Source organism: Protopterus annectens, chromosome 8.part0 (assembly GCF_019279795.1).
Source record: "Protopterus annectens isolate FY-2018-M chromosome 8.part0, PAN1.0, whole genome shotgun sequence".
Classification (NCBI taxonomy): Eukaryota; Metazoa; Chordata; order Ceratodontiformes; family Protopteridae; genus Protopterus; species Protopterus annectens.
In genome coordinates this window covers 1,345,702,037-1,345,726,811 of record NC_056741.1, presented here as the reverse complement: position 1 = coordinate 1,345,726,811, position 24,775 = coordinate 1,345,702,037, and the positions used below count along the sequence as shown (strand labels likewise).

The following is a 24,775-nucleotide window of genomic DNA, read 5'->3' as shown; positions in this document are numbered from 1 at the left end:
AGTTTCAAAAATAATACCAGCTTATCTCAACTTTCTGGAAAAATATCTTAAGTGTTGTCATATGTTCTCTGAAACTTTCATAATGCTCTGGAAATGCAATACTGAAAATACTATGACAACCATTATACAAAAAGCATACATCCAAGCTTTTCCATAAAGCTGAATTTGAATAATTTAATATTCACGCAACCCCCAAACAAGGTGTAAGCAAGGAAGGCAGTACCACAAGAGCCCCCAAGTCTTTGCCTCTGCTTCAAACAGAGCAAACTGTTTGCTTTTAATACACTAGTCCACAACAGTACTATAAATGTATTTCCCAATATCACCACCTAATGTAATAAGAAATAAATCGGATTTTACTTACCACAGCAGACACCTCCCCCTTACTAATCAAGCAACTTACCCAGCTCAGACTGTGTCAGCAGCTTTCTCTTTGTTTCAGTAGGTGCGGATCTGCAAGCCTCCATTTTTGGCAGCTCTGGACTGTGTTGCTGGGGGTCGCTGACTTGTGACTGCTGACTAATTTGTTTGTTGGTCTTTTGCACTGGTGAGGATGTTTGTTTAGTTTCTACATCTGGAGATGAGCATCTCACTTCCTCTGACTTTTCTTCATTGAGCTTTTCAGTAAGTTCATTTTTTTCTTGGTTTGGATCATCCTCCAAGACTGTACTCTGGTGGTTTGCTTTCTGGACACAATCTACCTGAGTTTTCCCAGATTGTGGCTCCTTCTTCTCACTCATTTTCATGATTTTTTCTTTCTTTTTTACTACTATGCCAAAATAAGAGACAAAAAAGGCCAAAACAGCACAAAATTACAAGACAAATGATGACAATCAGGTCAAACTGTAAACTAAACTGATGACTTGCAAAATGCAATGCTTAGCAGCCATTAAAGTTCCATTATAAATGGTTAAAAGGGTCTGAAAATAATCTCATTAAAGTAAGTAGTTCGGCATCCAGTCTCACCATCAGAAACGGAGAGTTAGCCAAGGAGAAACCATCTGTCTGAATAATTTCAGCAGCTCAATTAACTTGGGAAAGATCAGAAAACCAACCATCAATAACTAATTATGGAAGACTTCATGACAGGGGTCTACAACAAATAACTGTGGGTTGGCACCAATAACTTAAAGAAACCAAATGCCAGATGTACTATTAAAACAGCAGCATATAATCAAAATTTTGATACCACTTGGCCTTTTATTAAGTAGCCACAAATTAACAATAAAACAAAACAAAGCTACACTAAAAACACTGTTCAGAATTAACCAATGATTTTGGTGTTAAACATTTTTCAGTTCACTTTTGCTCATCTGTCACTACTAGACACTTTCTCAGCTATGGTTAGAAAAATACAAATTGTCATACAATGAACTCAACACTGTATTCACTGAAAATAATTACAATAAACAAAGTTTCTGATGAACCATGTCTGTCCAACATGTCAAATCAAAAAAATGCAAAAATACAGTCTATTACAGACACCAAGTGTCAAATATTTATACCTCATCTCCAGTGAAGTGTGGCAAACACATTAACAAAGACATGGGACTTAAAATATGCCAGTAAACACAGATGAACATGCAGGCAGGAAAGAAGCTGCAACTCTGGTGCCCCATGAAGCAGCACCACATACAAAAATGGAAAATGGAACCAACAACAATGCAAAGACCATTAAGCAAGATTTCAACCTTGGTAACACCCACACAAAAAGCAAAAAGGAACTAAGCATCATGGAGTGCAATGACAGGTGGGTCGAAAAATTAGAATCAAGCTTAGCAGAAAGATATAAGGAGTAGCTGTTAATAACAGCAGCTATGAAAAAAAAATAAAGCACTTCATTAACAAATACAAGGTTCAACTCCTTTTGTACCTATGAAAGCCTAGGCAGCAGGTACAAAGGAAGGCATGCCTCTGAAGATGCATGCTGCTCCCTATTGTATCTATCAGGAAGAGTGGACTAAATATATAAAAAAATAAATAAATAAATGCATCTGTGAAATGAAGCAAATAAGCAGAAAATTATAAATTCAGGCCATGATTAACAAGACAGATGTATTCAATTTGGGAGAGGATGGGACATGATAAAACTCATCTATAAAACAGTGGAGAAAAATGAATATCTGGATCTAAGGGCCAAAAGGCAGTCACAACATGAAAAGGTAGATAGGAGAAAAGTACAGTTTTGTACCTACTATAAATGTAGATGTTCGAGTGTTCACCCTGTTGCAGTCATCACACTTGGGTTATCCTGCAGTCAGCCTGAGTTCCAAAGTCTTGGTCTGGCGTCGGTTGCTGTCGCTTCTTCCCTGATGTCAGTGCGCCAGAGGTATATAAGAGGCATCCAACGCCATTTTCTTCAGTTTTTCTTGCCCCAGATGTCAGGTGCCCCCAATAGGTAGACAAAATATATATATATATATATATATATATATATATATATATATATATATATATATATTATAGCTAGATAAAAATAAAACAATACCTTTAGGCACAAGCAAATACACCACAGAGGAGCTATAGGATAGAGTGGTATAGATAAGTTCAGCTAGTTCAGAGGGGATGGAGGGAGGGTAACCTGGACTGCAGCAGGGTGAACACTCGAACATCTACATTTATGGTAGGTACAAAACTGTACTATGTTCGTGTTACCCTGCTGCAGTCATCACACTTGGATTGAATCCCAAAGCTAAGGATGGGAGGTGGAGTAAAACAGGGTTAGAAGGAGCTAGTAGGCCCTGCAAAACTGCAGTGGCAAAACCAGCTTTAGTCTTAGAAAATAGAGGTAAGTGATAGTGTTTGGTGAAGGTGTGCACTGAACTCCAAGTTGCAGCTTCCAGAATATCCTTGGTTGGCACTCCCCTGAGAAAGGCTGCTGATGTAGCTGTAGCCCTGGTGGAGTGGGACCTAATGTTAGCAGGTACCGGTTTCCCATGATGCGTGTAGTAGAAACGTATGCAATGCCCTATCCATTTAGAAATGGTCTGTTTTGAGATAGCTTTTCCTTGTGATCCTGCAGCAGAGGCTACAAAGAGCTGGTCAGATTTTCTGAAAGCCTTAGTTTTATCCAAGTAGTAACGTAATTGCCTGTGAATGTCCAAAGAGTGCAGGAGTCTTTCTCCTTTGTTCTGGGGATTTGGGAAAAAGGGCAAATGAATGGTTTGGTTTAGGGCCACACTGGATACCACCTTTGGCATAAAGGAAGGGTTAGTTCATAAAGAGACTGTGTCTTGATGAAAAATGAGGAAAGGCTCCACTGCCATTAGTGCCTGTTGCTCTGAGACTCTTCTAGCTGAGGTTATTGCTAGGAGCAGGGCAGTTTTCCATGAAAGAAATTTTAAATCAGCTGAAAAAGCTGGTTCAAAGGGCAGCAGTGTAAGCTTTTCCAGAACAAAGTTGAGATCCCAAGTAGGTGTTGGTGCTCTCCTTGGCGGTCTTATGTTCTTAGCCCCTCTGTGGTACTGTCTTAGGAGTGGATGTAAGAATAAAGGAGGATCCGTATTATAATGAGCTGAAATTGCTGAGGCGTGGATCTTAATAGATGAAAAGGAAAGACCTTTGTGCAACATCTCAGTTAAATATTGTAGAATCTGAGGAATGTTTGGATCAAGGGGATTTTGGCCTTTAGCCTGGTTCCAGGTGCAAAATCTTCTCCATTTGTCTGAATAGGTTTTCCTGGTGCTGGGCCTCCTGGCCTCCAGAATGACATCCATAACTGCTTTGGACAGAGGTGTTGGCTGGTTGTTTAGGTAATTTGCCATGCAGCCAGGTTTAAAGTCTTGAGCTGGCTGTGTAGAATCAGATTGTCTCGCTGGGTGAGCAGGTGAGGAATTTGTGGTAAAATCCATGGTGGGCCGTGAGCCATGTTCCTTAAAATTGGATACCAATGCTGGCGTGGCCAGTCTGGTGCAATGAGTATCATTTGTGGCCTCTCTAATCTGACTTTCAGCAGTACCTTTGCTAGAAGAGGCAGTGGAGGAAATGCATACACTGTTAATGTTCTCCAACTGAATGAGAGGGCGTCCACTTTCCAAGCTTGTGGATGGAATGTCCTTGTGCAAAATTTTTGAATTTGGTAGTTTTGGGGACTTGCAAACAGATGCATGTCTGGGCATCCCCATTTTTGAGGTATCATTGCAAATACTTGTGGTTCTAGTTTCCACTCATGTGGATCCATGATGTTTCTGCTTAGGTCGTCTGCCAATGTGTTTTTCTTTCCTGGCAGGAATTGTGCTTGTAATTGAATCTGATAAGACAGTGCTGTGTTCCACAAGGTCATTGCTTGCCTGCACAGAGGGTAGGAATGTGTGCCTCCTTGCTTGTTTATGTACCACATTACTGTGGTATTGTCCGTCTTTATTATTAGTTTTCCTGGGTGTAAGAGGTCCTTGAAAGCTGTTAGGGCATTCTGTACTGCTAGCATTTCTTTTTGATTGATATGCAGATGCCTCCGATCTGTAGTCCATTTGCCCTGAATGCACTGTCCTGCCATGTGTGCTCCCCAGGAATAGTCCGATGCATCTGTTGTCATAGTTTGCCTGGCTGTGGGTAAGGTGAAAGGCTGACCCTTGTTGAGGTGACATGCCTGTGCCCACCATAGAAACTCCTGTTGAAGGCAGGGAATGAGTGGTATCATTGTTTCCAAACTGTGGCTGTGCTGAGTCCATACGCTTTTCAGGTACCATTGTAATTTCCTCATATGCAGTTTTGCAAATGGTATTAGTAGTATGCAAGATGCAATGAATCGCAAGGCCTGCAGAATTTTTCTTGCAGGGAGTTTGGTCTTTGTTGCCATTATTTTGAAATATTGAGTTAGCTGTTGTTGTTTGTCTGGCGTGAGATAAGCCATCTGGGCCGTGGTATTCAAGCTGGCACCCAGGAATATTATGTTTTGTGAGGGCACTACTTTTGATTTCTTTTCATTTACTGTGTACCCTAGGCAACTTAGAAGGTGTTTGACAAATGCCAGATGCTTTAAAAGAATGTCCTTGCTTTCTGCTTGTATAAGGCAGTCGTCCAGCTATAGGTATATTTGAATTCCTCTTTGTCTGCAGTATGCAATTATGCCAGGCATTTTGTGAAGACCCTGGGTGCAGTAGATAAGCCAAAGAGCAGTGTATAGAATTGATAATGCGTTGAACCTGCAATGAAGCGGAGGTATCTTCTGCAATTTTGTCTGATAGGGACATGCAGGTATGCCTCCTTGAGGTCCAACGTTACTAGCCAAGAATTCTTGCCCAGCATGGGAAGAAGCTGCTGTAGTGTTAGCATCTTGAATTTTGGTACTTGCAGATAGGTGTTCAGAATTGAAAGATCCAGAATGGGTCTCCATGCTTTGTCCTTTCTTGGGACTAGAAAGAGACTTGAGTAAAATCCTTGTCCTTGCTCCTGTGTAGGTACCTGTTGAATGGCTCTCATGTCCATGAGAGCTGTAATTTGTTTTTGTGCCTCTGCCCATTGATTTGGTGGAAGGTTTGGCATTCCTTTTATCCTTGGTAAGGTATGAAAGTGGAATCTGTATCCTTGAGAGACAATGTTTAGAACCCATTTGTCTTTTGTGATGATGTGCCAGTTGTCTTGCAAAAAATGCTAATTTTCCTCCCAAGGGAGCTGCCAGGAGAGATTTGCTTGATAGTTTGAGAATTGAGTCATTGTGTTTGTCTTCTGCTAGCCTGGGGCCTGTCTTCTCCTCCTTTCTGGGTAGCAGTACCCCATTGGCGAGGTTTGTAAGGGCCTTGTGACTGACCTCTTCCCCTTGGGCATCTGTATTTGCCCCTCTGTGATCTGTCAGAAGCTGGAAAGGACCAGTTTTTCGTTGGCCAATTTCTGCTGAAACGAGGAGGTTGTACCTGCAAAAAATCCTTGACCGTCTGCATAGAATTTGCCTTATCCTCCATTTTCTTTAAAACCTCTTCTGCTTTGACACCAAATAATACATCCTGCTGTAAAGATGCATCTAATAATTTTGCTTTAACATGATCGGGAATGGTTTGTTCTTTTAACCAAGCATGTCTACATATGACAGAGCCAGTAACAGCTGTTCTACAGGAAGCTTCCAATGAATCAAATCCACATTGTAAAGTATGTTTGCCCACCTGTTCAGCTGCATGCAACAGATCCTGCATTTCCTTGAATTCAGACTGTTCAGTATGTGTGCTCTTTTTTTGTTTTAATTGAGACATTAGGAATTGCTGATATTTCAGCATGTGAAACTGACAATTTAATGCTCTCATAGCCAGAGTTGCTGAGGTGTATATTTTCTTTCCCCATCTATCTAGGGCTCTGGAATCCCTTTCAGAGGGCACAAAATTTTTAGCCATAGAAGCTTTAGCTCCCTTAGGACCCTGGGAAATTGTTTCTGGGTCAGCCACAGGGCTTTTATAAAGGAATTTGTGTGAGTCAGGTACTCTATAGTATCTGTCTGGTTTGGCTGGAGCAGGCAGTAGAGTGTCTGGATTTAGACTAGACTCCAAGTACACATCATCCACAATATCCAAAACTGGAGGGATAGCAAGAGGTCTGTGCTGGGGTAGTAAAAGGAACTCTCAGAGCCTTTTCTTAGAATCAGAGTAGTCCTGGCCTTCCCAGTGGAAATGTTCCCTCATGGTATGTAAAGTTTCCCCAAAGGAGTAGTCTTCAGGGGGAGATGCTGAGGGAATAGAATCTTCATAAGGTGGAAAAGTGTAATCCTGCTCCTGAGAAGAATCTGAGGAAACTGAAACCTGTTCAGAGGAAGCATAATCCTCCTCTTGTCTTGGTCTTTTATCAGGAGGGGGATGGGAACCCCTGATTAGGGTAATCAAATCTTCAGCCATCTTAAGCATCTGTTTCTTAGGCATGGGGCCTTGAACTGTAGGCTGATGTACAGTCTTCTTTGGTTTTAAAGGAGTTTTAAGCTTAGCATAAGATTTAATGGTGAGTGTAGTCCGTCTGAAGACACCTTCTGCAACCAAAGGTGTTTCCACTGCACCGGGGTCTACTTCTGCTCCGGTGTCGGAAGGGCCTAAATAAGATGGCTGCATCGGCCTAGCAGACTCCGCTTGAGAATCCGCAGCTGTCTGGGGTTCCAGTTCTGCAGTCGTCAGGGGCTGCGTAGGTGCCTCACTGAAAACCGGAGAACCGGCGACAGGCCCAGCAGAGGCCTCGGAGTCTGGCTTGTTCCTAGGCTGCCTGTCCTTATCCTTGCGTTTTTTTATGCATGCCGGTCGTCGGCTGCTCTGACGGCATGATATAATTAAATTTCCTACCAAAGTGATGTTGTGCGAAGTCAAAACTGCGTTTGATAGTTCGTTTATTAAACTTAGCACAAAACCGACAACCTGTGACGTCATGGTCTGGGCCTAGGAAAGGAATACAATAGGAATGGAAGTCCTTATGAGGTATTTGCTTCCCACAAGAAATGCAATTGTTAACTTTTTCTGACATCGGACAGAGGCAAGAAAAGGTTCCCCAATGGGGTACTTAGCTTTATTGAAGACTTTGGACTGAAATTCGAATCGAAAATCTCAGGTGTCGGCCAACCGGCACTTGCGAACTGCTTCAGCTTCGGGCACCGCGCGGCAAGAAAGACTGGAGAAAATGGCGTCAGATGCCTCTTATATACCCCTGGCGCACTGACGTCAGAGAAAAAGCGACAGCAACCGACGCCGGACCAAGACTTTGGAACTCAGGCCGACTGCGGGACTGCCTGACGGCAGGATAACCCAAGTGTGATGACTGCAGCAGGGTAACACGATGAACATCAAGAAAACATGATTCAAAAGAGAATGCACCACAAAAAGAGGAAACAGAGCAAAAATTTAGTCATACCACCATGACAGATGTATTACAAGAAGAGAATCTAGTTTTTGGAGGTTCATAGGTTCATACTAGGCTATCTGCCCGAGGGCATTTATAAGCCTAGCCATAGTTTTGTGGCTTACACCACCCCTTAGTTTGGAGAAACTATGCCCATTATTTAGCTGTGCCTCTGTCGAGCAGTGACACTGAGGTAACCCCTGGGGTGTATCTGCGATCTCCCATCCATTGGTCAAGATTCCTCTTGAACAAGGCCAGCGAGGTGCTCTGCCTCACATAAACCGGGATTTTGTTCCACAGCATAGGGAGTCTTTGGGTGATGAATCTATCCCTCCAGCACGTCCTATTAATAACCGCGGTCGAGGTTTAAGTCACCCGCCTTGTGGCTCTGAGGGATCTAGATTTTTGAGATGAAGCATATTCATCAAATCTGGGTTTGACATGGCCTTGTATGTCAGGCATAGGTCACCTCTGAGTAAGCACGCAACTGAATATAACTGGAGTTCTTTCAGTCGTGCAGCATAAGACAGATTTTGAGACCCTTTATCCTTTTGGTGAGGAACTTTTGTGGCCTCTCCAGCTGCTGCAAGTGTCGGGTCAGATACATTCCGAATGGGGCATTGTACTCGATCATTAGTCTGATGAGTGATGAGTATAGGGAGACTATGACTTCCCTTGATCTAGATGTGAATCCCTTCATGATAAGGTGGGCAATGTAGAAGGTCTTCCTAACTACTTTAGCAATATGAGTGTCGAATGAAAGACTACTGTCAACCTGGGTTCCCAGGTCCCTAATAACTTCTTCTGTGTTCAGGGGATTGCCACCTATATGGTAGCTAGGGGTAACCTTATTTTTCCCGAAGGGTATGACTATGCATTTCTTGGCATTTAACTTGAGGCCATGGCTCTGGCACCAGTTATCCATTTCTGTAAGACCCTTCTGAAGGATATCTGTGTCGGATGTGTTCTCAACTACGCCCAGTTTGCAGTCATCTGCGAACTTTGTCAGCCATAACCCTCCTGTGTTTGCTTGTACTTCAGAAAAGTAGATGCCAAACAAGAGTGGGCCCAGGACTGAGCCTGTGGGACACCACTTGTGACAGGCTTAGAGTCTGACATGGCGCCAGCAACTCTGACCCTGTGGGTTCTGTCACTCAGCCAGTTTGCAACCCATCTTGTAATGTATGGGTTTACATTTAAGTTGATGAGTTTTTCAATGATACCAGAGTGGGGTATTGTATCAAAAGCCTTCGCCAGGTCTAGGTAGGCTGTATGGACTGCCTTTCCCTCGTCAATGGCCTTGGTGACTGTTTCAAAAAAGTCAACCAAGTTTAAAAGGCATGATCTGCCTTTGACAAAGCCAAACTGGGTTGGATCCAAAGTCTGCAAATTCCCTATGTCTTTATTTATGAGATCCATTATGATCCTTTCCATGGCTTTGCAGATCAGGCTTGTCAAGCTAATGGAACGGTAATTTCCAGGGTCGGTGGAGGCACCGCCTTTGTGGAGTGGGACCACAGTCGCTGTGCGCCACTCCTGGGTGCGTATCCGGAGGTGAGACTAAGATTAAACAGCTGTCCTAACTGTGGGTTTAATTCCTCGTTGAGTTCATGGAGCACACAGCCGGGACACCATCAGGTCCCATGGATGCTGTGTTCTTTGCCTTGGAGAGCAGTTCTCACCTGAGCGTTGGAGATGTTTGGGGGCTACAATCATTTGGTATAGATATCTCTTCTTTAGGGCGGGAGGGTGGGGAGAAGTTTGCACTGAACCTGTCAGCTAGTATGTTGGCAATGTCTGTAGGATCAGTAATCTTCACATCATTTTGAACTAATTCTGAGCATATCTGGGAGTTTCCTCCTAGGTTTCTGACATAGCTAAAGAATGCTTTATGGTTGTCTTTAGAGTCCTTAGCTATTTTTTCTCAAAATTAGCTTTGGATGATTTTATGAGAGCTCTTAGCTTTTACTTATAGTGATCAGCGGTGTCTTACCTTTTAAGGATTTTGCTCTATCTTGTAGTAGCTTTCTCCTTTTATTGTAGAGTTTGTTTATGGCTGGGGTCCACCAGACTGGACGCTTGCCTTTGGTACAAAGAGTCTTTGTTTTGCTTGGGATTGCCTGATCCATGCAGCCTGCAGGTGCTGGTAGAAGGCATTTGTAAGTGATTCAGCGGTTTGAGTAATGTTAACCGCCGGCTCAGGGGCCTTAAAGGAGACCACACTAGTCTTTAGAAGTGTGAAGTCGGTTTCGAGAAGTTCTTTACTGTGGTCTTTTTCATTTCGGGTGGGGGCGGGATGAGGACCTCCAGCGAGATTAGTTTGTGATCAGATCTCACCAGTGAGGGGTATACTTCTGGCGTTGAACATTGTGCTCCCATGTTCGTGATGATGAGATCAAGTATGTTCGCTCCTCTTGTGGGGATGGTGACTAGTTGTTCCATGGCATTTGAGTTTATGAATTCCAGGAACTTTTGGGCTAGAGTGTTTGGGCTTGAGTAGTGTTCCCAGTCTATATTAGGGTAGTTGAAGTCACCTAGTATGATGGTGTTCGGAGATACATTTATCCCCTCCAGTGTTTTCAGGAAGACCATGTGAGGTTCCTGAGTTTGCGAGGGTGGCCTGTAACATGCTACAAATTGCAGAGCAGTCTTGCCTATGGTTAATTGCACCTGGATGGTTTCCGATGCATCGTGCATTGCCACCAATCTTGAGGTGTGGGTGTCCTTGATGAATATGGATACCCCTCTTCCTTTCTTGGTATTGTCCGGGTTTTGGGGCCGTATGGTATGACCTCAGAAGGTTAAGCATGGGAAAGTACAGTTTTGTACCTACCATAAATGTAGATGTCCGAACTGGATAGCATCTGCAGTCATAACAAGTGGGTTGTCCTGTCGTCAGGCAGCCCTGCAGTCGGCCGGATTCCAAAGTCCGGGTCCGGCTTCGGCTGATGTCGCACTCCTCCCGACGTCATCTCTGTTGGTCTTCGGGTATAAAAGCATCAGCCAACGCCATTTTCCTCAGTGTTTCTTGCCCCAGATGCCAGTAGCCCTCTTGCAGGCTAAAAATTTGGATAGATGCCAATGTTTCCAAATAGATAGAGGTAAACACAGCAATAAGCATATATGTACATATATACAAACAAATACACCATAAAAGACTCCCCCCCCAAAAGCTAGCTATTAGGAGGGTAAACACCCTAGGAGTACCACAGACGGGAAGGAGGGAGGGTAATCCTGACTGCAGATGCTATCCAGTTCGGACATCTACATTTATGGTAGGTACAAAACTGTACTATGTCCTTCATGGATGCATCTGCAGTCATAACAAGTGGGTAGAATACCATAGCCAACTAGGGAGGAGGATAAAAGTAGATTATGGTGTGTTTAGGATCCCTTGCAGTACAGCAGTGGCAAACCCTGCTCGGGATCTGGAATAAAGAGGCAAATTATAATGCTTGGCAAATGTATGCACGGAGGTCCAAGTAGCCGCCTCAATAATGTCTTTGGTTGCCACTCCTCGTAAGAAGGCTGTGGTAGTGGCTGTTGCCCTTGTAGAATGAGGTCTTATGTTCTGTGGAATTGGTTTTCCATGGAAGGAGTAACAGTATCGTATGCAATTTCCTATCCATTTGGAGATTGTCTGTTTGGAAATAGCTTTTCCTTCCCTTCCTGTTGCATAGGCTACAAAGAGTTGGTCAGTCTTTCTGCTATTTTTGTTCTGTCCAAGTAGTAGCGTAGCTGTCTATGTACATCCAAGGTATGCAGTATTCTTTCCCTCTGTTTTGTGGGTTGGGAAAGAAGGTAGGTAGGTGGATTGCCTGGTTTAAAGACACTCTGGATACCACCTTGGGCATAAATGTAGGATTAGTCCTCAAGGACACTCTATCTTGGTGGAAGATTAGGAAGGGTTGCACTGCCATTAAGGCCTGTAGTTCTGAAACCCTCCTTGCTGAAGTAATTGCCAGTAGGAAAGCAGTTTTCCATGACAGGTGTTGTAGGTCTGCTGTTGCTGCTGGTTCAAAGGGTGATAGTGTCAACTTTTCTAGCACAAAGTTTAAATCCCAAGCTGGTAATGGTGGTTTCCTTGGAGGTTTTACATTCTTGATTCCTCTGAGGAACTGCCTGAGCAAAGGGTGCGAAAAACAGGTGGATCAAAGCTGTATTCTGCTGAAATAGCTGATGCATGCATCTTGATGGAGGAGTAGGACAGGCCTGAATGAAGAAGTTCGCCAGATACTCCAGAATGTTAGGCATATCTATGTTTGACACATCTTTTCCTCTTTCCGTACTCCAAATGACAAACCTTTTCCATTTTCCAGCATAGTTCCTTCTTGTTGAAGGTCTGCGTGCTTCAAGAATAATGTCTTTAACTCTTTGGGAAAGTTCTGGATTAGCTGCTGCTATGTGATGTTCCATGCAGTCAGTTGCAGCGTTTTAGGTTTGGATGTATGATGCTGTAGTTGTTCTGAGTTAACATCAAAGGCATCAGTGGTATTGGCCACATATTGTTCGAGACATGCTCTTCAGTAGTGGGTACCAGTGTTGTCTTGGCCAGTTTGGAGCTATCAGGATTATCCTTGGACGTTCTTCCCTTATTTTTAGCAGTACCTTGTGTATCAAAGGAAGAGGTGGGAATGCATATGCTGTTAGGCCTTTCCAGTTGAAGGAGAGTGAGTCCACTTTCCATGCTAGTGGGTGGAATGTCCTTGTGCAGAATTTTTGAGCTGGTAATTGAGAGGTGATGCAAATAGGTCTATCTGTGGCATTCCCCATTTCTTCGAGATGGTCTTGAAGATGTCCGGGTGCAGCTTCCATTCGTGGGCATCCGAAGTGGTGCTGCTTAATATGTCTGCCAGAGTATTGTCTTTCCCTGGTACAAATATTGCCTGCAACTGAATGTTGTAGCTGAGTGCCAGGGTCCACAGCTCCAAGGTCATTCTGCATAGGGGGTATGAATGAGTGCCTCCCTGTTTGTTGATGTACCACATGACTGTGGTGTTGTCTGTCCTTATCATCAACTGGCCCTCTTTGAGAAATGGTTTGAACTTTTGGATTGCCATTTTTACTGCCAGCATTTCTTTTAGATTGATGTGCAGGTGAAGTTGATCCTGTGTCCATAATCCTTGCACGCATTTGTCCAGCATGTGGGCCCCCCATCCTAGGTCTGAAGCGTCTGTTGTGATGGTCTGGCTTGGTTGACATCTGCGAAAGGGCAGGCCTGGGTTTGACTGGCATGCCTGAGCCCACCATAGGAACTCCTGTTTTAAGCATGGAATTAGTGGGATTTCTGTTTCTAGACTGTGTCTGTGTTGGGACCATAAATTCTTTAGGTACCACTGTAGTTTCCTCATATGTAGTCTGGCAAATGGGACCAAGATTATGCATGATGCCATGAAGCCCAAGGCCTGTAGAACTTTTCTTGCTGTTAACTTGTTCAGTTTTGTTAGTGCCAAGAAGTAAAGAGGAAGTTCTTTTTGTTTTCTGTAGTCAGGAATGCCATTTGTTGTACTGTGTCCAATTCCGCCAAGAAAGTCCTTGTTTGGGATGGTATCAGTCTTGACTTTTGTAAGTTGACTGTGTATCCCAGTCCTTGTAGCAAGTAAATGACCCTTTGTAAATCTGTTGTCAGCTTGCTTTTGTTGTGCGGGTCTTGCAGGCAGTCGTCCAGGTATGGGTAAATTTGAATTCCCTGTAGTCTGCAATGGGCGATTACTGATGCCAGGCATTTTGTGAATACTCTGGGCAGTAGATAAGCCAAAGGGCAATGCTGAGAATTGATAGTGCTCTGATCCTGCAAGAAATCTGAGGTATCTTCTGCAGATTGGTCGAATGGGGACGTGCAGGTATGCCTCCTTGAGATCTAGAGTTACCAGCCAAGACTCCTTGCCCAGCATGGGAAGAAGTTGCTGTAGGGTCAGCATTTTGAATTTTGGGACAATGATGTATGTATTTAAGGTGGACAGGTCGAGAATTGGTCTCCAACTTTTTCCTTTCTTGGAACTAGGAATAGTCTGGAGTAGAACCCTTTCCTTGTTCTGCTGTTGGCACTCTTTCCACAGCTCTCATGTTTGCTAACTCCATTATCTGGCGTAGAGCCTCTGTTTTTGATTTGGAGGTAGATTTGGCATTCCTCTTTGACTGGTAAAGTGTGGAAGTGAAACCGGTAACCTTGATCTATGGTTTGTAAAATCCACTTGTCTTTTGTTATGTAGTGCCAGTTCTTTGAAAATAAGGTTAACTTTCCGCCTAGAGGGGCTGCTATTTGTTCCCTGGTAGGCGGATTTAGGATTAAGTCACTGCGGTTGTGCTGATGTAGTGGCAGTGGCTGTGTCTGTGCCTCTGTTGTTACCTTGCCACTGTCGTCCTCTGTAGGCACCTCCTCTGGATTGGTTTCTGCCTCTGGAGCGTCTATTTCTACCCCTTTGAAATTTTGTGGAGTCAGGAAAGGACCAATTTTGGCAGGCCAGTTCCTGCTAAACCTTGGGGTTGAACCTGCAAGAAATCTTTAACAGTTTGAACAGATTTTGCCTTTTCTTCCATTTTCTTCATAACCTGCTGGGCAGGTGTACCAAACAGACTTGTCTTGTCCATAGGAGCATCTAGCAACTTAGCTTTAACATGATCCGGTAAAGCTTGTTCCTTTAGCCATGCATGCCTTCTTATCACTGTGCCTGTCATGGCTGATCTAAATGAAGCCTCCAGTGCATCATAGCCACATTTTAAGGAATGGTTGCTAACCTGTTGTATGTTATTTACCATCTCTAATACATATTTCTTATCAAGAGATTCATCAGTGGTTAGTTTTTAGTTAACTGATCAAGCATAAACTCTTGGTATTGTATCATGTGAAACTGACAGTTTAAAGCTCTAGCTGAGAGAGTAGCTGAAGTGTAGACCTTTTACCCCATCTGTCTAGTGACCTTGCTTCCCTTTCAGAAGGAATAGGGTTTTAGCTGTGGTCGGCTACTGCCTTGGGACCCTGGGATATAGTTTCTGGGTCTGCAAGTGGGGCCTTGTAAAGGTGGTGATGAGTATCTGGCACCCTGTAAAATCTGTCTGGTTTGGCAGGGGCTGGGGGTAAAGAATCTGGAGCGGAGCAAACATCATTGAAAGCATCATCCACCACAGAGAGAACAGGAGGTATAGCTAAGGGCCTGTGCTGTGGGAGGTGCAGAAAGGTCCTAAGTCTTTTCTGGAGTCTGAAAAATCCTGTTGCTGCCATTGGAACTGTTCTCGCATGGCATGCAAGGTTTCCCCAAAGGAGAATTCTTCTGGTGGGGAAGCAGCTGGAATGGATTCTTCAGCATCCGAATCTTCAAAATTGGAGAAGGGAGCCTCAGGCTGATCAGTTATGTCTGATTCATCAGCAGAATCATCAGTAGAAACTGGCTCAGGGGCTCTGCCCTAGGTCTCTTCTCAGGGGGCTGAGAGGCCCTGTCTGGGTGAGGTTGAGATCCTCTAATTAAGGAAATTAAATCTTCTGCCAAAGAAAGCATTTGAGAACTAGAAGAGGGCCTGGATGTGGGGGTTTAACAGGCACTGATTTAGTAGTCTTGGCTGCTTTAGCCCTGGCGAAGGCCTTAATGGACATGGCAGCTGGAGGCCTAGCAGCACCACGTGCTGGGGTAGAGACATCCAAGGGGATGGTGTCTGATAAGTCAACCACCGTAGTGGGTAAAATTTCTGAGGTCGATTCAAGAGTTGTAGCAGGGGCCTCAGTTGTTAGAATAGGTTCAGATGTACTTTGAGCAGTTCTCGGTTTCGCGAAACCGAGACACTCATGTTTGCTTTACCGTGGTTTCGGCCGAAACCGCGGACCGCGAGTGTCGGTCTTTATCTTTGCGTTTTTTGGGGGTAGTCGGGGGATCCGCCGGCATACTGTACGCAAAATCAGAACCGGAAAACTGTTCTGCAAACTCCGACCGGCGCCTAAGCGTTCGTCGGTTAAAAAGCACAGGCGAACAGGCAGCTACGTCGTGGGCTGGGCCTAAACAAGGCAGACAGTATGAGTGGAAATCTTTATGAGGTATTTGTTTCCCACAGGTTAAACAATTGTTAACTTTTTCTGACATCGGCTGAGGCAAGAAAGAGTCCCCAACGGGGTACTTCGCTTTAGAAGTCTTCGAAGTAGTATTCGGTAGAAGTAATCTCTGGATCCGACCGACCGGCACTTGCGAACAGCTTCTGCTTCGGGCGCCACGCGGCAAGAAAGACTGAGGAAAATGGCGTCGGCTGATGCTTTTATACCCGAAGACCAACAGAGATGACGTCGGGAGGAGTGCGACATCAGCCGAAGCCGGACCCGGACTTTGGAATCCGGCCGACTGCAGGGCTGCCTGACGACAGGACAACCCACTTGTTATGACTGCAGATGCATCCATGAAGGACATCAGTCCAAGTAAGGAATGCATAAGAGTCGTGGACATACAAACAGCCATATCAAGAGAGCCAGTAAGAACTTTAGACACTTTTTTTTAATGAAACGACAAGCATGGAAAGCAAAAGGATAAAGTACAGTTATGTTGTGAACTTAATATAACTGGAGATATTCAAGTGTATTCACTGTTGCAGTAATAACGCTTGGGACTTTTGCTGTAGATGATATGATGTCTATCAGAACTTACAAAGATTTGCACCCACTACCTCCACACCGGGCAGATGCCATTCCTAACAAAAAGTCATATCTGTGGTGTAAGAGGGATGTCCTCCACACAATCTTTGGTTCTTTCTGTTCTGGCAATGTAGTTCTATATGGTGTGAAGCTACTGCACTTACTGTCCTGCTGGAAGTAAATTCCAGAAAGGAAGTCCCTAACATTGCCTTTAGCTCACGAGGAAGAGTGAAAGCAAATCTGGTTATGGCCCAGTGGGAAAGGACATACTTTTTAAATAGACATGAATACAAAGAGAAAATGCCCCTGTATTTAAGGTACCTGGATGACATCATCCATTCTACCTCCTCATCAGATCCCAAGACCTCGGATTTGAGAACTAGTTTGGGCTGCAGAAGCCATACTCCAGAGTATACCATTAAATGAGTATCACCTTCCCTGCCAGGACAAATTTTCCAGACTCTGAAGAAACACTCCAGACCCTCATCCACAGCATCTTCCAGGTCTTCTAGGAGTTTGTCAGAGGCGGATATGGATAGTATGATGCAGAAATTTCTCAGGGCTCAGATCCAGATGTGGGTTCTGCCTGCTCCGTCCCCCTCCTGAATCCATGAGTCCACCTAAGTCCACTCTCGCTCTCTCTCTCTCCTTCTCCAATCCATCCAGTGGTTTCAAAGTCCCAGGATACAAGATCCCTAAGAGGTTCGGCATCAGATCCAAGGAAAATGTCTTCCTCGACTCCGATTTCCCTGACCAGTTCTGCTCCGATATCCTCGGATCAGAGTGGGTCTTGGATCCAAGATGTCGGTGCTGGATCCAAGGGGTTGGGTTCGGCTCCAGTTTTGTCAGATCCATCCCTTTCACATGGAGCTTTGGCCCTGGACAGCTCAGATCTGATTTCTCCCCTTGAGGCTCAGATCCGGGGGTGGCCCTGACCTACCTTCTTCACAGGCATCGACTCTGAGGAGGGGGTAGGGGTTTCCCCTGGTCCTTCTCTTTCAAGGCGGTAGAAAGGGCTTTCTTTCTTTATAGAGAACAGTAGTCTCTTGTCTTGGATCCTAACTCTGTTCCCTCTTTGGTTTTGAGCTCTGAGCCCATCAGACCTATCCCACAAGGACAGCCAGTTCCAGGGTCTCCAGATAGTTCATCTAGAGGTATTTCCATGTATTTAAGATACCTGGATGACATCTTTATTTTGTGGGCAGGAGATGAAAATGACTTAAAATAATTTTACTATTTGAATGGCACTACTGATTTTTGACCTTTACATATGAAATTAGCAACACTTATTTCTTACTCGGATGTAAACATGCGTAAAACTCAATATGCTAAAAACATTTTTTCAAAAATACATAGGAAGGAAACGTATTCCAACCCTTTTTTGCATTATGATAGTGCACATCCTAACCACAAAGAGAGACCAGTTGTGAAGGGACAACTGGTCCGTGCAACTAGGATGCTCACATTAGATGAACAGTTTCAAAAAGAATGTGACAACTTGAAAGGAATGTTTAAAGCTAGGGGCTATCCAGACAGAATGTTGACATCAACACCGATAAAGTAACTTATATCTCTAGTTTTATTACAATTTATACTAGTGATTATGAGACAATAAGAAATATACTAGTAAAAAATTGGGTACTTATTGAGGAAGAAGGCCATCTAAGTGACAGACTAAAAGAAATACCTAGATTTAACTGCAAGAAGAGGAAAAAATATTAAGGCTCTACTACAGCAAAAAGCACAAATGGAAGGAACCCAGGAATGAAAAAATGTGGAATGTGCCATTGTTGTGCCTTAATTAATTTAAGTAATAGTTTTGAAATAAGAGGTATTAAGTACAAGCTGGGAGGTAAATACAACTGCTGCACAAAATGGGGTGGTTTATCTGGCCACCTGTCAAGATTGTCCTTCATACTAAAACAGAGAGAACCTTGAAAGAATATATGAGCATGAATGTGCTATTAAGAAGCAAAAAGTAACTAATGCTCTAGCCAAGCATGTTATTAGTAATGAGGGCCATGAATTTAAATATATGGTAATAGAGGGGTGGGCCTTCGTCTTTGCAATTAGATGAGAAAGAATTAAAATGGCAAATCATGCTTAATGCATATGCATGGCCAGGTCTGACTAAATATTCAACTGTCAATAGTGTGCTTAAACACAGGACCTTGAATAGTTAGATTTAGTATTTCTAGCACAACATTACTACTGTCATAGACAAACGGGGGGTTCTCATGCTTTTTTGAATTTTTTTGCATGTATTATTTTTTGGATGTACATGCTTTTTAGCACATTTTTTATAATACTTTTTATAATTTTTTTTTTTTCATATAGGTTTTATTTGTATTTTTATCTATACATTGGGTTATATATTTATTCATACAAATAATTAAAAGTGGCAGTTTTTAATAGCATTTTAACAGTAATTTTATAATGAAGTGGTATAACAACATTAGCTACAATGGTTCTTAAGCTGTACAACAAAGTAATAATTTAACTTCTGGAAATAATCATAACATGACCTGTACTGAAAAAGAAGTTATGTCTTACCATAACGTTTCATGTGTGTTAATCTTCGTTCATTCATTACTAATGGTTTATCGGTTCCATCCTTGGAACTTAGCCGGCCAAATATCAAACTCTCGAGCCAAGGTCCTACCCAGAATGCTCTTCTCCCTGTTACCTCAGATCAAGTCTGCAAGTTGATAGACAAAAGTAGAGGTTACATCTAGTCATAACAGACCTACAATAAAGGAGTATATGAGATCAACCAGGAACCTTCGGATGGGGGATGGAAGGTGGGAAGTAATGAATGAACGAAGATCAACAACACAGATGGAACGTTATGGTAAGATGCAACTTCTTTATCTGATGTTGTTAATTTTCGTTCATTCCTTACTGATGGGACAAAGTCCCCAGCTACCTGTATCCCTGGGTGGCCCTCATGGAAGGACATTCCTGAGCTCCATGGAGCCAAAAGAAGCTCTACCTCTGGAGGCCAAGTCCAATTTGCAATGAATAATAAAGGTATGCGGTTTGGCCCAAGGTCTAGCTGAGCAAATATCATTTGAGGGAAGCCTTAGCATGGAAAGCTGCTGAAGTTGCCATAGACCTTGTAGAATGTGCTTTCACTCTGCGAGGCATTGTGACATTGTTTTTGTTGTAGATAAAGGTAACACAATTTCTCAACCATGAAGCCAATGTAACTATTGAGACAGGGGGACCTCATCTTGGTCCAGAAAAAGCCAGGAATAGTTGGTCTGATTTATGAGTAGATTTTGTTCTGTCCAGATAAAATCGTATTTGCCTATGAACATCCAAGGAGTGCAGGCTATACTCTCCCTTGTTAGAGTGTTTAGGAAAGAATACTGGAAGGTCAATAGATTGGTTGATAAACCGCTCTGACACCACTTTTTGTAAAAAGGTAGAATTAGTTCTCAGTGATACCCTATCTATATGAAAGATAAGATAGGGAGGTTTGATGCTTAAGGCTTGAAGTTCTGACAATCGTCTGGTCGATGTGATTGCAATCAGAAACAAAGTTTTCCAAGAGAGATATTTTACATCACATGAAGACGCAGATTCAAAAGGGGGGAGCTGTTAAAGCTTACAGAACCAAAGCCAAATCCCAAGGTTGTACTGGTTCTCTAAAGGGAGGTTTTAAGTGGAGAAAATCCTTCAAGAAAGTTTTACAGAGTCTTACTGACATAAGTGAAGAATCCTGAAAACCAATGTGGAAATTTGAGATGGCAGCTAAATCCACAGGAATAGTAGAGGCAGACACCCCAGAGTGGAAAATGTGTTAAGTAATCCTAAACCACCGAAACTGGGGCTGACAAGGGGTCTAGTTGTTTATTCGCTGCCCATAAAGAAAACCTTTTCCATTTATTAAGACAGATTAGTCTGGTGGATGATTTATGAGATGCAATAAGAATACTGCGCACAGGGGAAGACAGGTTTTCATACCTAGCAATCACTGGAAGAGGAGAAACCAAACTGTCATTTTCAGGGTTGTTAGACTGGGGAGAGTCAGACCCTGCGGATGGGAGATCAACACTGGGGATGGACTGAGGATCCAAGGTTGATCTAGCAGGTGAGGCCAGAGGAAGGGAAACCAGACTTGCCGAGGCCAATATGGAGCAATGAGGATCACTTTTCTCTTCAACTGTCTTGCTTTCTTCAGAAATTGGCAGATGAGGGGAAGAGGAGGATAAGCATAAAGTAGACCAGAGGGCCAAGCGTGGACTAGCACGTCTCTCTGTGACTGTCCCCAATGGGGGGATTAGGGCAAAATAGTTGCTGCACTTGTAGTCCGTTGGGAAGGCAAATAGGTTGCAGCAAGGCTGGCCCCAGCGATTGAAGATTCTTGCCACTATCATAGGATTGAGGGGCCACTTGTGAGGTTGCAGAATGCACCTGCTCAATTTGTCCGCTATCACATTGGAGCTCCCGGGAATGTGCTTTGCAATTAGAAAGCAGTTGGAAACTATCACCCATTGCCATATTCTCAAGGCATCTCGGCATAACAGGTAAGATCTGGTGGCCCCCTTGTTTGTTGATGTACCAGACCTCTGACATGCTGTCTGATTGGATCGCAATAGTCCTTGACAGAAGGACGGAATGAAATGCTTGCAATGCTAGTAGCACCGCCCGCAGTTCCAGGACACTGATGTGCAAAAGGGCCTCTGTCTCCGATCAGGTGCCTTGGACCGAGTTTCCCCTGACATAGCCTCCCCCACCCCCACCAGGGAGGCATCCGTGGTCACCGTGGCTATCAGTTGATGGGGGTTGAAGGGGCGAGACCATTGTTGGGGATTTTGAGACGTCCACCAGAGTAAATCTTGCTTACATCTCTGAGTTACACTTATCTGAAAAGACAAAGGATGTTGTAGAGAGTACCACTGAGTGAGAAGTAGCCACTGAAGGAGTCTCGTGTTGAATCTGGCTAGAGGAACAGTGGTGATTGAGGCTGCCATTGACCCCAAGTGTTGGGAGTATAGATCGAGCGGGAGACTTGTGGTGACAGAGCAGCGGCCGAATTGGTTGCCTTATTCTTTGAAGCCTGTGGTCCAGAAGGGATGCTGTGCAATTTCTCATGTCCAACAATACCCCTATAAATTCCAAAGACTGAGCTGGAGTCGTGTTGGATTGCTCCTAGTTTACAGTGATTCCCAGGCTTTGAGCTGTTAGGAGAGTGTAGTGCAGGGTTTCTTCCAGTAGACGCTTGGTGGGGGCAGTGAGGAGCCAGTCATCTAGATATGGAAACGCCGGGAATCCTTGAAGTCACTAGTGAGCGATAACCACTGCCATGCATTTGGTGAACACTCTGGGGGCTGTAGAGAGACTAAAGGGCAGAGCTTGAAATTGGTAGTGACTGGCTCCTATGCAGAAGCGGAGGTATCTTCTTGAGCTTTTGTCCATTTTTAAATGGTAATACGCATCTTGAAGATCTACAGAGCACATGCAATGGTCTTCTTCCAGAAGGATAGACTGAACCATGACCATCTGGAATTTCTCTGTTTTTACAAATTTATTCAGTGTGCTGAGATCCAGAATTGGTCTCCAGTCCCCTGTCTTTTTTTGGCACTAAAAAGAACCTTAAGTAAAAACCGGATCCTATCTGATCTGGGGGGACCGTCTGGATGACTCTTTTGTAGCAGCTTTTGGATTTCATGTGCTGCTGCTTCCCTTTGACTGGGTGGAACGTCAAGTAATACTCTGGATGAGATTGGACAAAGATGGAAGGGGATGTGATAGCCTCTGGATATTATCCATTGTACCCAAGAGTTGGTGGTTATATTTTGCCAGGCAGCGGGGTAAAAGGAAAAACAACCTGCGACCGCTTCAGAGGTGAGCAGTCGGGTAACACTTCAGGAGCACTGAGAGGGTTGGCCGGAGAAGGAATCTCTGGAATCCCGGTTTCGCGGACCTCCTCTGCCCCGAAAGGGGCATCTTCCATTGGAACTTCCCCCTCTGCCTCTAGAGAAGAACACGGCATGTCAATCCTGGAAAGAGCCCTGTGATTTCCTGTACCACATCTTCCCGCTCCTCTGATTTCTGGAGTAGAATCGCTGAGGAGTGGAGTGTCTGACACCAACGGCAGACAGGGTCTTGCCATCTTGTTCACACCTTGCCAGTGTATCTTTCACTTTTGGGCCAAACAAAGAAGCAGCCTCGATGGGGGCGTTCATGAAGGAAGCCTTAAAGGAGTCCGCGAAATTGCAAAGGCGCATCCAGGCATGTCGTCTGGTGACTATTCCCGTGCCTGCCGCTATAGCTGCCCCTTCCGTTGCATGAGAAATAAGACGCACGGAAGAGTTGTAAAAAGACTCTAGGGTGGCTATCTGAGAAGCCAAGTACCTCGTCAGGAACAGCTCCTGTCAAGGTTTATAAGATCCCTCTGAAGCCTGGTAAAGTGTGCAAAATAGTTCAAAGACCTTACGTCAAAGGTCAATGAAGCAAACACACACTTCCCTAGTCTGTCTATCACCCGGGACTCCTTGTTGGGCAGATGGACAGTTTGGTTCTCTTCTGCCAAGTCCTTCTTAGTTGCATACGCCACCACCATAGCATCTACTGAAAGACCTCGTGACCAATGTGGGTGCTCAACTGGGGGCGATGATATTTTATCTGGTCTCCTTGGTATCGCTTCCAGGGTGTCAGGAGCCTTCCATGCGTGCTGGACGATGAGCTGGACAAGCTCATCGGCCGGCAGTGTGACCCAGGAGGTAGGGGGCCGGGCACAAAAAGCCTGCAGGAATATGGATTCCTCAGAGGAGGGATTAGAGGACTTCTAGTCACCCCTCTGTCAAAGGATCTTGGGGATGTCACCAAAGGACACCTCATCAGAGGGTGACCGTGGGGACCCTTCCCAGTCATCAAAATCCTTATCTTCAGTTAACGACTCCTCAGTGGAGTCCATGTACTTCCTCTTGCACGACGCTTTGCAAGGTACTTCCTCAGTGTGAGGTTCTGGGGAAGACTGCAAAGAGGGGGTTCTCCTGAGGAGGAGAAAAGTACAGTTTTGTACCTACCATAAATGTAGATGTTCGAGTGCTAATACAGCTGCAGTAATCACATATGGGTTCTCTGCCATCAGGCAGTCCCTCGGTCGGCCGAATTCCAAAGTCTTGGTCCGGCGTCGGTTGTCGTCGCTTTCTCTTCTGATGTCAGTGAGGCCAGAGTATATAAGACACAGCCGACGCCATGTTCTTCAGTCTTTCTTGCCCCAGATGTCAGGTGCCCCCAGAAAGAAGGCAATACCTAAATAGTGCTTATATACATATACAAGCAATGCAATATAATCCAAAATCAGTGGTAACAAGCAAATAAAACATAGCCGGATAACCCAGTCAGGTAGTATGAAGAGGTTACTAGGCCTCATGCCTTTACCAAGTGGGGAAGGAGGGAGGGAAACCTGTACTGCAGCTGTATTAGCACTCGAACATCTACATTTATGGTAGGTACAAAACTGTACTATGTTCATCGTGCATACAGCTGCAGTAATCACATATGGGTAGAATCCCAAAGCTATGTACTGGGTGGTAGGTACTAGGAGGAACTGGGTTGAGCCAGAATGCCCTGCAAAACAGCAGTGGCAAAACCTGCTCTTGTTCTGGAATATAAAGGCAGATGGTAGTGTTTTGTGAAGGTATGTACAGAACTCCAAGTGGCTGCCTCCAAAATATCTTTGGTAGGAACTCCTCTGAGGAAGGCTGTAGAGGTAGCTGTGGCCCTGGTGGAGTGGGATCTGATACCTGCAGGAACAGATTTTCCATGATACGAGTAACAAAACCGTATGCAGTGGCCTATCCACTTTGAAATAGTCTGTTTTGTAACTGGCTTCCCTTGAGCCCCTACAGCATAAGACACAAAGAGATGTTCTGATTTCCTGAAGGACTTTGTTCTGTCCAAATAATAGCGAAGCTGCCTATGGATGTCTAAGGAGTGTAGCAGCCTTTCCCCTTTGTTTTGAGGATTGGGGTAAAAGGTGGGTAGGTGTATGGCTTGATTTAAAGCTACCCTGGATACCACATTAGGCATAAATGATGGGTTGGTACGAAGGGAAACCCTGTCCTGATGGAAAATGAGAAAGGGCTGCACCGCCATGAGGGCCTGAAGTTCAGAAACCCTATGAGCTGAAGTGATGGCCAGAAGGAAGGCTGTCTTCCAGGACAAATATTGCAAATCTGTTGAGGCAGCTGGTTCAAAAGGAGGCAATGATAATTTTTCTAGTATGTAATTAAGATCCCAGGCTGGTATTGGTTGTTTCCTTGGTGGTCTTATATTCTTAGCCCCTCTGAGGAACTGTCGTAAGAGTGGGTGAGAAAATAAAGGAGGATCAGTGTTGAATTCTGCAGA

At 44.3% G+C, this 24,775-nt stretch overlaps 1 protein-coding gene across 5 annotated transcripts in view; it reads right to left on the bottom strand.

Moving 5' to 3' along the window:
• The window catches only part of KMT2A (lysine methyltransferase 2A), a 3,231,120-nt gene that overhangs the window by 2,326,983 nt on the left and 879,362 nt on the right, over positions 1-24,775 (bottom strand). For 4 of the 5 annotated variants that reach the window (XM_044080894.1, XM_044080898.1, XM_044080897.1 and 1 more), the window contains exon 7: positions 404-769. In XM_044080894.1, the coding sequence (XP_043936829.1) occupies positions 404-769 (366 nt within the window). The remainder of the gene's footprint in view (positions 1-403; positions 770-24,775) is intronic. The other variant, XM_044080895.1, reaches the window with a different exon arrangement.